Source organism: Setaria italica, chromosome IX, assembly GCF_000263155.2.
Source record: "Setaria italica strain Yugu1 chromosome IX, Setaria_italica_v2.0, whole genome shotgun sequence".
NCBI classification, from domain to species: domain Eukaryota; kingdom Viridiplantae; phylum Streptophyta; class Magnoliopsida; order Poales; family Poaceae; genus Setaria; species Setaria italica.
Genome location: NC_028458.1, coordinates 9,437,961 through 9,450,045, shown reverse-complemented (window position 1 = coordinate 9,450,045; position 12,085 = coordinate 9,437,961). Strand labels below are relative to the sequence as shown.

The 12,085-nt window shown below is 47.8% G+C and overlaps 2 protein-coding genes across 2 annotated transcripts; both read right to left on the bottom strand.

The window, feature by feature from the left end:
* Nucleotides 1-6,142: 6,142 nt before the first annotated feature.
* LOC101765151 (putative cyclin-dependent kinase F-2) lies at nucleotides 6,143-7,111 on the bottom strand. The gene has a single exon (XM_022829651.1). The coding sequence runs from the start codon at nucleotides 7,109-7,111 to the stop codon at nucleotides 6,143-6,145; it is 969 nt and encodes a 322-aa protein (XP_022685386.1).
* Nucleotides 7,112-10,896: 3,785 nt separating this feature from the next.
* On the bottom strand, nucleotides 10,897-11,847 carry LOC101764745 (putative cyclin-dependent kinase F-2; the record flags this gene model as incomplete). Its single annotated transcript, XM_004986271.3, has 1 exon — nucleotides 10,897-11,847. A coding segment is annotated over one exon (951 nt), but the record flags the coding sequence as incomplete, so codon positions are not given.
* Nucleotides 11,848-12,085: the final 238 nt, after the last annotated feature.

Genomic DNA, 12,085 nt, shown 5'->3' with positions numbered 1-12,085 from the left:
CACATTGGAGGTATATAGGACACCTTGGATATTAGCATATGCATGGTCATGGAGTCGGATTTCTCTATCAATTGCACATGTGTGCTTTACTCTCGTGATATCTCTGTGTGACCCAAAATATATAACTCGGTTTTACCCCCCCCCCCATTTTTTTTAAGATAAGAAAAAGCATTCCGGCCTCTAAACCCGCACATAGGTGAATGTTACAACCAGAAGTACTTAGACCACAAATCCCATAGACGGGAATAATTCAGAACAAATAAAAGAATAGGGTAGACAGAGCTAAGACTCAATACTATTACTAAACTTCCAATCATGATTGCTGGAAAACTCCATGACCTTAGTCTCCAACTTTAATGTGTCTCTCTTCCTCTTTAAACAGCAACGCCCAAGTTCTAATCCATTAAGAACTAGAAGAGTTTCTTTTGAAAACCACATCATTTCTACTCAACCAAATTGCCCAAATAGAGCTGCTGCACCAACTAAAATCTGTATCCTAAGCTTACAAGATAACCCCTTTAGCTATCCAAACATGTTAGATATACTGGAAGGTGGTTGAATATCAAAAGCATTGTATATGGTAATTCCAAAGGAAACTTTCCATTTGGCAGTAAAAAAAGATGTGGTATGGTCTCATTCTTATTACAAAAGCAGCATTTCGAGCTGCCATTCCAACGCCTTTTGACCAAAATAACTCAGTTTTTTGTCCCATGGATCTTGGCCTTAATCTTTGGTAGAATCCTACGGTCCGTCAAGGGTATTATGAGTGATAAGTGTTCTATATGTAATGATGTACTTCAAAATGCTTCTACGGAAAGCCCCATAAATATCCAGCCTTTCCTTTAGCTTCAGTTTGGTGTTAATTTCAGAAGAAAAAAGACAATTCGTGATGGCTGACCTAATGGCTAGCAGAAGCAGAACCATCAAATATATTTTGGATGGCCTGAGACCCATCAGTCAGAAGTGAACCCAAAATGCAGGGTAAAACGATATTCCTGCTAAACATGGCTTATAAGGCTAATCAACCACATACAATGAAATCCACTTATACTCATCTACTGGCCTCGGTATTAGCTACCTAACTTCAGTATGTTAAAATATTTTGGCAGAATTATATAGCACCGAAATTCCACACTTCACTTCAAAATGCTTCTATGAAAATGCAATTGTGAGGGTCATCTTGCTATTGAACTAATGAATCATATTATGAACATTAGAATGTTCATGTGTAAAATTCCCATCATCTTGCTTGTGCAATATAGTGATCATGTTTGTCATTAGCTTTAGTATTGACAACCAGGTGCGTTATACCAATATTATTGTATACATTATATATTTGACATGCACTACTTACTATTAGTGTCCATTTGGCCCAAATAAGAAGGCAAGAGGCTCATTTCCCTCCACAAATATTGGTGTCATGTGCTCTTGCCTTGTTGTGGTCTTCTCCCTAAGCTTGGATCTTACTTTTGAAGGTATTTGCTAGTTCTGCCTAGCGTGACCCAATTACAACAAAAGGATTCAGGGTGCTTATAAGTTATATAATATATATATATATATATATATATATATATATATATATGTATGTATATAATGTCCACTGAAAGAAAAGAGGAACAGCACATTCAAAGAAATTAAGTATAGCATATTACCCATACAGAACTGATATTTCAGTATGCCAAATGAAATAAGGTACAAACAAATTAAATTCTGGTTCAATCATGTGAACAACCGCAAGGAACGTGACATATCCTAACATTCAAGATGGCCTTCTAAAGTAGTTTCATCTACTAGTCCCAACGAGCATGGTGTGTATGGAAAAGATGATGTGATTTCGTATTCGCCATATCTTGCGGGGCAAACACTGCTCAAGGTTTCAACTTTTGAGCTATTTAAATGATAGGCCAATCCTCTCTTCCTTGATTCACTCAAAAAGACAATCTCTTTATATGGATGAAATCCAAGGACTTCAATAAATCCATGATAATAGTGGTATCCACTATGTATCTCTTTATTATCAGAGCTCCAGTCAAATTTCTCCTCAAGTATGCCCACGCTCTGATCTTTATTATGCCATGTATCTTCAATGTCAGAGCTCCACTCAAATGTCTCATCCACCAGTGATTCTGAGCTCCATTCGAATTTCTCTTCTATGAGTGCTTCTGTGCTTTCATCCTCGTCCTCGAATCTCCATGCATTTATGCCATCAGTTGCGGTTTCCAAGTTTCCTTCAGATTTCTCTTCTAAAACTGCTCCATTGTTTTTATTATAATATCGATCACATTCTTTAAAATAGTAGTCATTAATGTCTTGTAATATCCAAGGTGCACGACCTTTTGGATCATAACTTGGTGCTGCATGCTCGAGCCTGTGCTTGAGCAACCACTCAGTAAGGTCCCTATCATGCTTCAACACCCACTCCATTTTACTACCCGGACACGATTCATCAAGGATCCAAACTCGAAGTCTGGGTTGTCCTTGAATTGATGTCAAATACACCCCCTTTTGTGACTTTCCCAAATGTAGATAGGGCCTTAACTGGATATCAGTTGGCGGCTTAATTACCTGATACTTGTTCTCTGACAAGGATATCCTGAAAAGTGAAATCATTACAGAGCCTCAAAAATCGGATATATGAATAGCCTGGACATGTATGAAATCAATATTTAAAGCTAAGGAATTGAAGGTATTCAGCGAGTAGCTACCTCATAACAAAATCAGTTTGGCAAGCAACGTACAATGCTCCTCCCTAGTAGACGGCATTGCGTTGTCTACTGGCATAGTGCAATCTCTGTCAGCAATTGTACCGGCAGCCTCCCCTTGTCGAACAAATGACCTCTCCTCCCACCTCGCCGATGTCGAGGAGAACACATGTAGCATGCATGGAGACGGTGGCCATTGAGATTGCTCTACCTGGGGATCCAACTCAACCAAAGAGCTACTATAACAAAATCCTCCAGGACCACACTTGTATTGAACACGAGGGATCGCAAACACCTCGTAAGAATGCGGCTAGCGGGTTGGATCATAAGCGACAAGCGAGGTAGTTCTTTAGATGAAGAGAGCGGGCGGGCGAGGGGGTAGAAGAGCCAAATACTTCGAGGCAGGGTTAACCACATAGTCGTCGTCGAGCAAGAGGAGGCCATTGCAGTGGTCGCGGACCCTTGGTCCAGGAACGGCCCGCATAGCAGCGAGGGTCGATGGGCCCGGGCAGGTAGTCGTGCTTGCCGAAGGTACAGGGGTCCGTGGAGGTGCGGGAGAAGAACTCCGTGATGTACAGGCCGTCGAAGTTGATGAAGAATCCGACGAGGGAGAGCGGAGGAGCTCCGCGCGCAGCAGGCGGCGGGCGTCGATCAGTGCGCGCCACGCCTTGCAGGTGCACCTGCACGCGGCGAGGCCGCGCGGCGGAGGACATCCGCGAGCACGTCGTCGGGTAGCAGCGCGGACAGGTCCTTCTCCTCCACGGTTCCTGGCCCCTCTTGGCAGCCGCCGGCGCTCGCGCCATGGACACGTTGATCCATGGTGGCCGCGCAAGCCGTGCGCCGCCGCTGCCGCGCCGGCCGGGAAACTATTGATGGGATGATCCCGCTACGATTTGAATCGATTGTTGTGTGGAGCAAATAGATTGATTGACGGAGTAGGACGGCAGGAGAGAGAGGAGAAAGATGCCAACTGCGAGAAGAGAGATGGGCGAACGAAGCGGCTCATGCGAGGAGACCAGAAGATGAAGATGGTTCCGTTCCGTGTGGAGTTTGAGTAGAACAAAACAGACGGTCGGTGGTCGAGAGACTCGAGAAGAGAAAAAATGACGGCTAGGATTCGATTAGACTCAGGCGGTGATGTAGACATGAAAGTAGTAGTATTGTCTTGTGATCCTTGCCCTTTTTCAACTGATGAAACCTAAGACCACGCTTGGCAACTTGGACAGACTCGATCAAGGCCCTCCTTTCCACAGCAGATCTTCCACCTGAGAGGTCGAGCAGTGGGACTGAAACTCTTCCGACAACAGCAGCATTGGCGATGTTCAGGGCGCTAGCACCGTATGTAGGCTCACAGCGTTCTCCTGGACGTTCATATCGCTCAGATCAGCGTGCACCAGTCAGTGAGTGACTCTCCCGACTCACCATCAAGAACTCTCGCGTAGAGTTGGCAACCATTGAGTTGCAGATGCTTGGTGGGGTGCAACTGTTCCCAGATATCATTGGACGCCATAGCAGTTACAAGTTCCGCCACCTGCCAGACTGAAAACAAAAGTTATTCCTAAATTTTCAGCCTCCACAGAGTTGCAGAGCTACACTTTACATGCCAGTTGCTGCAGGATTGCAGAGAACTAATTTTGCTATCAAATTCTTTTGGTGGTGGAAGATAAAAGCAAAAGGATTTACTTTTTAATTTTCAGCAACATGGTGCTGGGAAGGCCGTTGACTGAAAAGTTGAACTCGAAGTATAGCTGCTGAAAGATGACCTGTGTATTACTATGAGCTCAATCTTTATTTGGTGATTCTGAAATTTCCCACACATTGATGGCTCGCCCAAGCCTGAATGGTTACCGCAAAATTGCATGACAAATCACTAGCCCATCTTGTGTAACTGAATCATAAGCAACAAAGATGATGAACTAGAAGTAACCATGCTGCTCACGTGTATAGACTTGAAGCTGCAACCCAATTCAGTTCCAGAGTTGCAGTACTACTAGTATTTTTATCCGTACAAAAGAGAAGGTATAATTTCATTCTTATACAGAGACTGATCAACAGAGAAAATTATGATAACACAACGTGGATTGTCAATAAGTTATGCCTCTTGAGCATCAGGAATTGTTAAACTCAGTCTTACATGAATCATGAATTGAAGGTTCCTCTGCACTACTTCTGTTTTTCTCTAATTCTAAGATAGCAATCAACAATGGGGCTGTGCTGCACTTATTCTCTCTGTTCCCTGCATGTAAATCAGGGCTATCTATCCAATTTCAAGAAACATCAGCATTGCATGGATTGGAAAAACAGATCAAATACATCATTTCAAATGGTTCGCGAAAATCATACCACCGGTTATCTAAAACATGCATGAAAACTGGTTATATCTGACACAGCTTTAATTTGTATAAAACTGAAAATAGCCACCAAATTTCGAGCCAAAGATGACAGTCCGACTGAGAGTTGTCAGGGGTTACATCCACACCTCCCGCCAAACTTAACACCGGTAAGTTAAAAGCTACAGCTGATACAAAAGAGAACCCACATGACTATACTAAACATGGGGATTCGAAGATGGCCTGCTCATAGCTAGCCTACTATAAATAGCACAATTTTTGCACATGCAGCATGCAAGAACCATGAATTCGTCAGCAGCTTGGCCACAAAGGTACAGAAACATCTCTCTCCCAGATATGGCGTCAAGGGGCAAAGTCCCAGTCCCCACTGATGAAAGCATCACCATTGTTGAAAAAATCCTGCTGTAACAAAAGAAGTTTGGTTAGATGAACCTCAACAAAGTAGTAGCCATCAATTTCAGATGTAAAGCCTGCAAATATTCTAGACAGATAAATTTCAAAATAAGCTAACGGTTAAACGTGTCTTAAATGTTTGAGATTATGCTACCAAAAGGGCGCAGCAGCAACCCTGCTGTCTTCCAACGAGATGTCAGTATCAGAGTTCGAGCCCAGATAGATAAGTAGAGCCATAGAGATGCGTACGGTTCCTGTGTCGTGGTAGCGGACGGGCGCCGAGCACAAGTCCATGCCTTTTCGACACGAAATGTATACAACAGTATAAGAACAGACTAGTGATGTTGTAACTTACCTGTAATAATTACAGTGCCTCGCCCCTTACATAAGTAATGATTGGTTTATGTAAAAAAAACATTACATCCTTAGAACCGGGAGCCATTTTCATTCTTTTAGAAGTTTAATAATGATGGATTCAGATAGATGCGTTCAGAAAAACTACAAACTTCATCAATGAAAACACAGTTCAAAACTAGAAAAATTGAAGGAGCATTGTATTGACAGAAAGCTCTGTTCTGAAGAACAGACTACTCTAGATCATAAACCATGAAAGTTACACCATAGTATTGAAAGAAAGCTCTGTTCTGAAGAACAGACTACTCTAGATCATAAAACATCAGAGGAAAAATCTTCAAGTTATGCACATCTTGGTCTCTTTGGCGACGGCGACACCAGTCCATCCTTTGGCAGATCCAGCACGTCCATCTTGGAGAACCATGGGTGCTTGAGCGCGGCAGCTGCCGTGAGCCGCTTGTCGGGGTTGCACGTGAGGAGGCCGTTGAGTAGCTCGAATCCTTCGTCGGACAGCTTCGTCTCGGGGTACTTGCAGCGTAGGATGTTGGACTTGTGCCGCTGCTGGTCCAGCTCCGTCATCTCGTTGGCGAACGGCGTGGACGAGAACCACGGCCATGCCATGTCATCTGGCACGCCGAGCACGCCGACGATCGCGCAGAGCTGGTCTTCAGAGTCTTCGCCCTGGAACGGAGCCCTCCCGGTGATGAGCTCCCCCATGACGCAGCCGAGCGACCAGATGTCGACGAGCGCGTCGTAGTCGGGCTTCTCCAGCAGCATCTCGGGCGCCATGTACCAGAGCGTGCCGGCCTGCGTGTACGGCGGCCGCTCCGCCATGTGCACGGCGAGCCCGAAGTCGCAGAACCTGAGGACGCGGTCGTCGCCGACGAGGATGTTCTCGGGCTTGATGTCGCGGTGGATGATGTGGGCGTCGTGCATCCTCTTGGCGCCGTTCAGCAGCTGCCACATGGCGGCGCGCACCATGGCCTCGGGCAGCGGCGGTCTCCCGGCGCGGTCGCGCTGGCGCAGGGCGTCGCGGAGGCTCGCGCCGCCGCACTCCATGACGAGGCAGAGCTCCGCGGTGGCCGGGTCGCGGGCCAGGCCGCGGGAGCCGACGACGAAGGGGTTTCCGGCGCAGGCCTCGAGGAAGAGCGCCTCCCGCAGCAGCGCCGCGGGGCCGCCGCCGGCGGGCTCGCTGGTGAGGAACTTCATGGCCACGGCGCCACCGGTGGCGCGGTGGCGCCCCTTGATGACGGCGCCGAAGGCCCCCTGGCCGAGGCAGCAGGTCTCCTCGTAGTCGTCGGTGGTGCCCATGGCGACGCGCGTCCTCTTGCGGGTCGGCTGCGCGGCGGCCTGGTGGCGAGGAGCGGCGGCGGCGGCGGCTTCTACGCAGGCGGCGGCCATCGCGAGGAGAGGGGAGGGAGGCGGCGAGCTGATCGCGGGAGGAGGAGGGGGGAGGCCGCGGAATGCCGGTGGCGATGCGAATCATGGGCGGCGCAAGGGGACTTATGTACGGCGGAGCGAGTCCGAGTCCGATTGGCGACGATGGTTTTGGTTGGAACGAGGAAGTCGACTGCAAGTCGGTGGCCGCACGGCGCGTGATGGATCCGGATGCACGACGCGTACATGCCAAGCTATTACTGTCTACTGTGCACTACACAGCTTCGGCCTCCGGCCGATGCCTTGCTCGTAACCCATCCCTGACCCTGATCCGTCTGTGTTTCGAGTTCTTGCCTGACGAATTCCGTCACGGCGCGTGCCACGAGAGCATGTTTTCCCGGCTGGTCCGGAAAGTGCTTACCTGGCATGGTCTGCTTTCTTTCTGCGTATCTTTGTATTTCAGACATTCAATTCAGTTTGCATTTGCAACCATGTGCTTTCTGATATTTTAACGAGTAAACCTGCTGAGAAAAGAAGAGAAGAGACAGCAATGCTCAGATTTATGAATTCAAGTCGATCAACAACAGGTTCATTTAGTTTAAACTTTGTCTGCAAGAGCTTTCACTTCCAATGTGTCATGCACATCATATACTGATAGGAACACAAGCAAAATGGAGGCCTATGTCATGAACTTCAGCTGTTTAAGCAAATTACAGAGCTACTTGCAGTTCCCTCCACATTTTTCTCATCTGGCTTGGGACCGGCAAAGGCAGTGTTAAACTGCAAATCGAGTTCAAAACGGCAAGATAAGAAACACTACGTTCCATATCCTTTCTTCAGTGCAACTTCTGGACCAATATAATCAGGTGTACCAACTGTTGAATATGCCTGTGTTCCAGAAGTGAAATTAAACCTGTTAACTGCCCACAAGCGTATAGTCAGCACAGCAACACAGAAACTAGAATTATGGAAAAGGTTAAAAAACTTGCTAAAGAAATAGGAAGGGCCAAGGTTTGCCGTCAACACATGTCATGTATGATTCATGCAATCCACTCGGCAATTAAGGCAGCCTACAATATTACCATTTGCACATTTGGTTTCCTTTGCAATGGGAATAATGGCATCATAACTAATTTTGTTGGTTTGATCAAGCTCCATTTGAACAATAGTGCCTCACCCCTTTATCTGAAAAAACTACAGGGCTCCAACCAGTAGCCACTGACTCCACAGCATTCCATTTGACTGGATTCAACATAGCAATGATTGGTTTATATCAACAAAACATTATATCCTTAGATCTGTAATTTTCAGAAAAATTACAAACTTCATCAATGGAAGCACGATTCAAAACTAGAAAAAAATTGAAGAAGCAATGTAACTTGTGTATGGATGTGTTTCGCTACCCGAATGTTTTGTTTCAGGGTAGCGAACTTCCTACGGAGTTTTTCACTACGAACGCATCCAATCTACTCCATTAGACCCTAAACCATATTTGGGAGTGTTTTGAAGCATTTCGCTACTGCACGAAAAATGATGCAAAACGGGTGTGTTTCGCTACCCGAATGCACTGCTTCAAGGTAGCGAACTTTCGACGGATTTTTTCGCTACAAATGCATCCAATCTACTCCGTTAGACCCTAGACCATGTTTGGGAGTGTTTTGAAGTATTTCGCTACTGCACAAAAAAGATGCAAAACGGGGGCTTTTCGGTACTCGAATGCTCTGTTTTAGGGTAGCGAACTTCCAACGGAGTTTTTCTCTACGAATGCATCCAATCTACTCCATTAGACCCTAGACCATGTTTGGGAGTGTTTTGGAGCATTTCGCTATTGCACGAAAAATGATGCAAAACGGGTGTGTTTCGCTACTTGAATGCACTGCTTCAGGGTAGTGAACTTCCGACTGATTTTTTCACTACGAACTTTGGATCATTTCACTTTAGTGCACGAAAAACGATGTGAAACGGGGGCGTTTCGGTACCCAAATGAACTGTTTCAGTGTAGAGAACTTCCAACGGAGTTTTTGAACGCATCCAATCTACTCCATTGGACCCGAGAGCATGTTTGGAAGTGTTTTGAAGCATTTCGCTACTGCACGAAAAATGATGCAAAAGGGGTGCGTTTCGCTACCCGAATGCACTGTTTTAGGTTAGCAAACTTCCAACGAAGTTTTTCACTACGAACGCATTTAATCTACTCCATTAGATCCTAGACCATGTTTGGGAGTGTTTTGGAGCATTTTCGTGCGGTGCGAAAAAGATGCAAAATAGAGGCTTTTTGTACCCGAATGCACTGAAAGGTAGCAAACTTCCGATGGAGTTTTTCGCTACGAACGTATCCAATCTACTCTATTAGACCCTAGACCATATTTAGGAGCGTTTTGGAGCATTTCGCTACTGCACGAAAAATGATGCAAAATGGGTGTGTTTCGCTTCCCGAATGCACTGCTTCAGGATATTGAACTTCAGATATGTTCACTACGAACGTATCCAATCTACTTCATTAGAACCGCGACCTTCCGACAAATAGGCCAAAAATGGATATGGTGCCGAAGGAGTTAATTGCGTCAAGACAATCGAATAAAAGCCTACTTACCAACATCCGGCATTTCTTTTGTCAAAGTGATAGTTGCTCCTGCTGTGTAGGCCTTTGGTGCATAAAGGTTGCGTAAGCGACTGGTATTATCAGGCAAAGGTTTGGTACCTACGTATAATCCGATTCATTCAAATAGGGAAAATTACTGATGTACAAAGGGTTACACAAACGAAAGTCAGAAAGCTTCAGCCTTCAGGTGACTCCTACGATCTAACAAAAGGCAGAACTTGAGTACTCAAATGCATCACATTGAGAATGTCAGTACAGCATGTGTCAGCAGTTAAACAGGTGGAGCATACTTGAAGTAACCAGTTCAGCAGACTCTTCACCACTCTCTAGTTCATTGACCTCTTTACCACCAATCAGTACTGGAGTCTTCCATCCCAATCTCCACATCCTACTGATATCAACAAACAAATCAGAACTGTGACCTCGGTGCCAATGGAGTACACATAAATCAGCAAGATTTTATAAGCCGGAAATGCTTGCAATTGACCCGAAGATGACAAGAATACAGCAATTGACCTGGGGACTCGAGCAATTTCTCAAAGAATCTTGTGGCCATGGACCAGATAACAATTTCCTAGTGCCTGGAACTTGAACTATCACATTTGTGTCTCAAATGAAAAACCTTCCTATCCACCTGACTTATCTTCTTCAAGACATGATACATTTATTTGTTTATTTATCGTACTTGAGTTCAAAGATTGTTCAGGTATAGAATTCCCACCATCATCTCGCTTCTGTTAGATAGTGATCATGCGTGTTGTTTGACTCAAGTATCGATGTTACAGTGAGTTAAACATATTCAGTTTCAATGCTCGCGGGCACCTACTATTCAATACTGGCATGCCTAAATTCACAGACACCAAGGCGCCTCAGGCCTCAGCGTGAGACGCTTACGCTTCACGCAGACCAGTCAAATTCATTCGGAAGCACAACAGAAAAGGATTCAGTTTAAACCATGAAAGTTACACCACAGTATTGACAGAAAGCCATGAAAGTTACACCACAGTATTGACAAAAGCTCTGTTCTGAAGAACAGACTAATCTACATCATAAAACATCAGAGGAAAAATCTTTAAGTTATGCACATCTCGGTCTCTTTGGCGACGGCGACACCAGTTCATCCTTTGGCGGATCCAGCACGTATCTTGGAGAACCATGGGTGCTTGAGCGCGGCAGCTGCCGTGAGCCGCTTGTCGGGGTTGCACGTGAGGAGGCCGTTGAGTAGCTCGAATCCTTCGTCGGACAGCTTCGTCTCGGGGTACTTGCAGCGTAGGATGTTGGACTTGTGCCGCTGCTTGTCCAGCTCCGTCATCTCGTTGGCGAACGGCGTGGACGAGAACCACGGCCATGCCCTATCATCTGGCACGCCGAGCACGCCGACGATCGCGCAGAGCTGGTCTTCAGAGTCTTCGCCCTGGAACGGAGCCCTCCCGGTGACGAGCTCCCCCATGACGCAGCCGAGCGACCAGGTGTCGACGAGCGCGTCGTAGTCGGGCTTCTCCAGCAGCATCTCGGGTGCCATGTACCAGAGCGTGCCGGCCTGGGTGTACGGCGGCCGCTCCGCCATGTGCACGGCGAGCCCGAAGTCGCAGAACCTGAGGACGCGGTCGTCGCCGACGAGGATGTTCTCGGGCTTGATGTCGCGGTGGATGATGTGGGCATCGTGCATCCTCTTGGCGCCGCTCAGCAGCTGCCACATGGCGGCGCGCACCGCGTCCTCGGGCAGCGGCGGTCTCCCGGTGCGGTCGCGCTGGCGCAGGGCGTCGCGGAGGCTCGCGCCGCCGTACTCCATGACGAGGCAGAGCTCCGCGGTGGCCGGGTCGCGGGCCAGGCCACGGGAGCCGACGACGAAGGGGTTCCCGGCGCAGGCCTCGAGGAAGAGCGCCTCCCGCAGCAGAGCCGCGGGGCCGCCGGCGGCGGGCTGGCTGACGAGGAACTTCATGGCCACGGCGCCACCGGTGGCGCGGTGGCGCCCCTTGACGACGGCGCCGAAGGTCCCCTGGCCGAGGCAGCAGGTCTCCTCGTAGTCGTCCGTGGTGCCCATGGCGACGCGCGTCCTCTTGCGGTGTTGGCGAGGAGCGGCGGCGGCGGCGGCGGCTTCTACGAAGGCGGCGGCCATCGCGAGGAGAGGGAAGGGAGGCGGCGAGCTGATCGCGGGAGGAGGAGGGGGGAGGCCGCGGAATGCCGGTGCCGATGCGAATCATGGCGGGCGGCGCAGCGGGACTTTATGTACGGCGGAGCGAGTCCGAGTCCGACTAGCGACGATGGTTTTGGTTGGGACGAGGAAGTCGACTGCGAGTCGAAGA

Bases quoted from the DNA above. Each gene is read 5' to 3' on its own strand.
- LOC101765151 (XM_022829651.1), bottom strand. From the start codon at position 7,111: ATGGGCACCACCGACGACTACGAGGAGACCTGCTGCCTCGGCCAGGGG.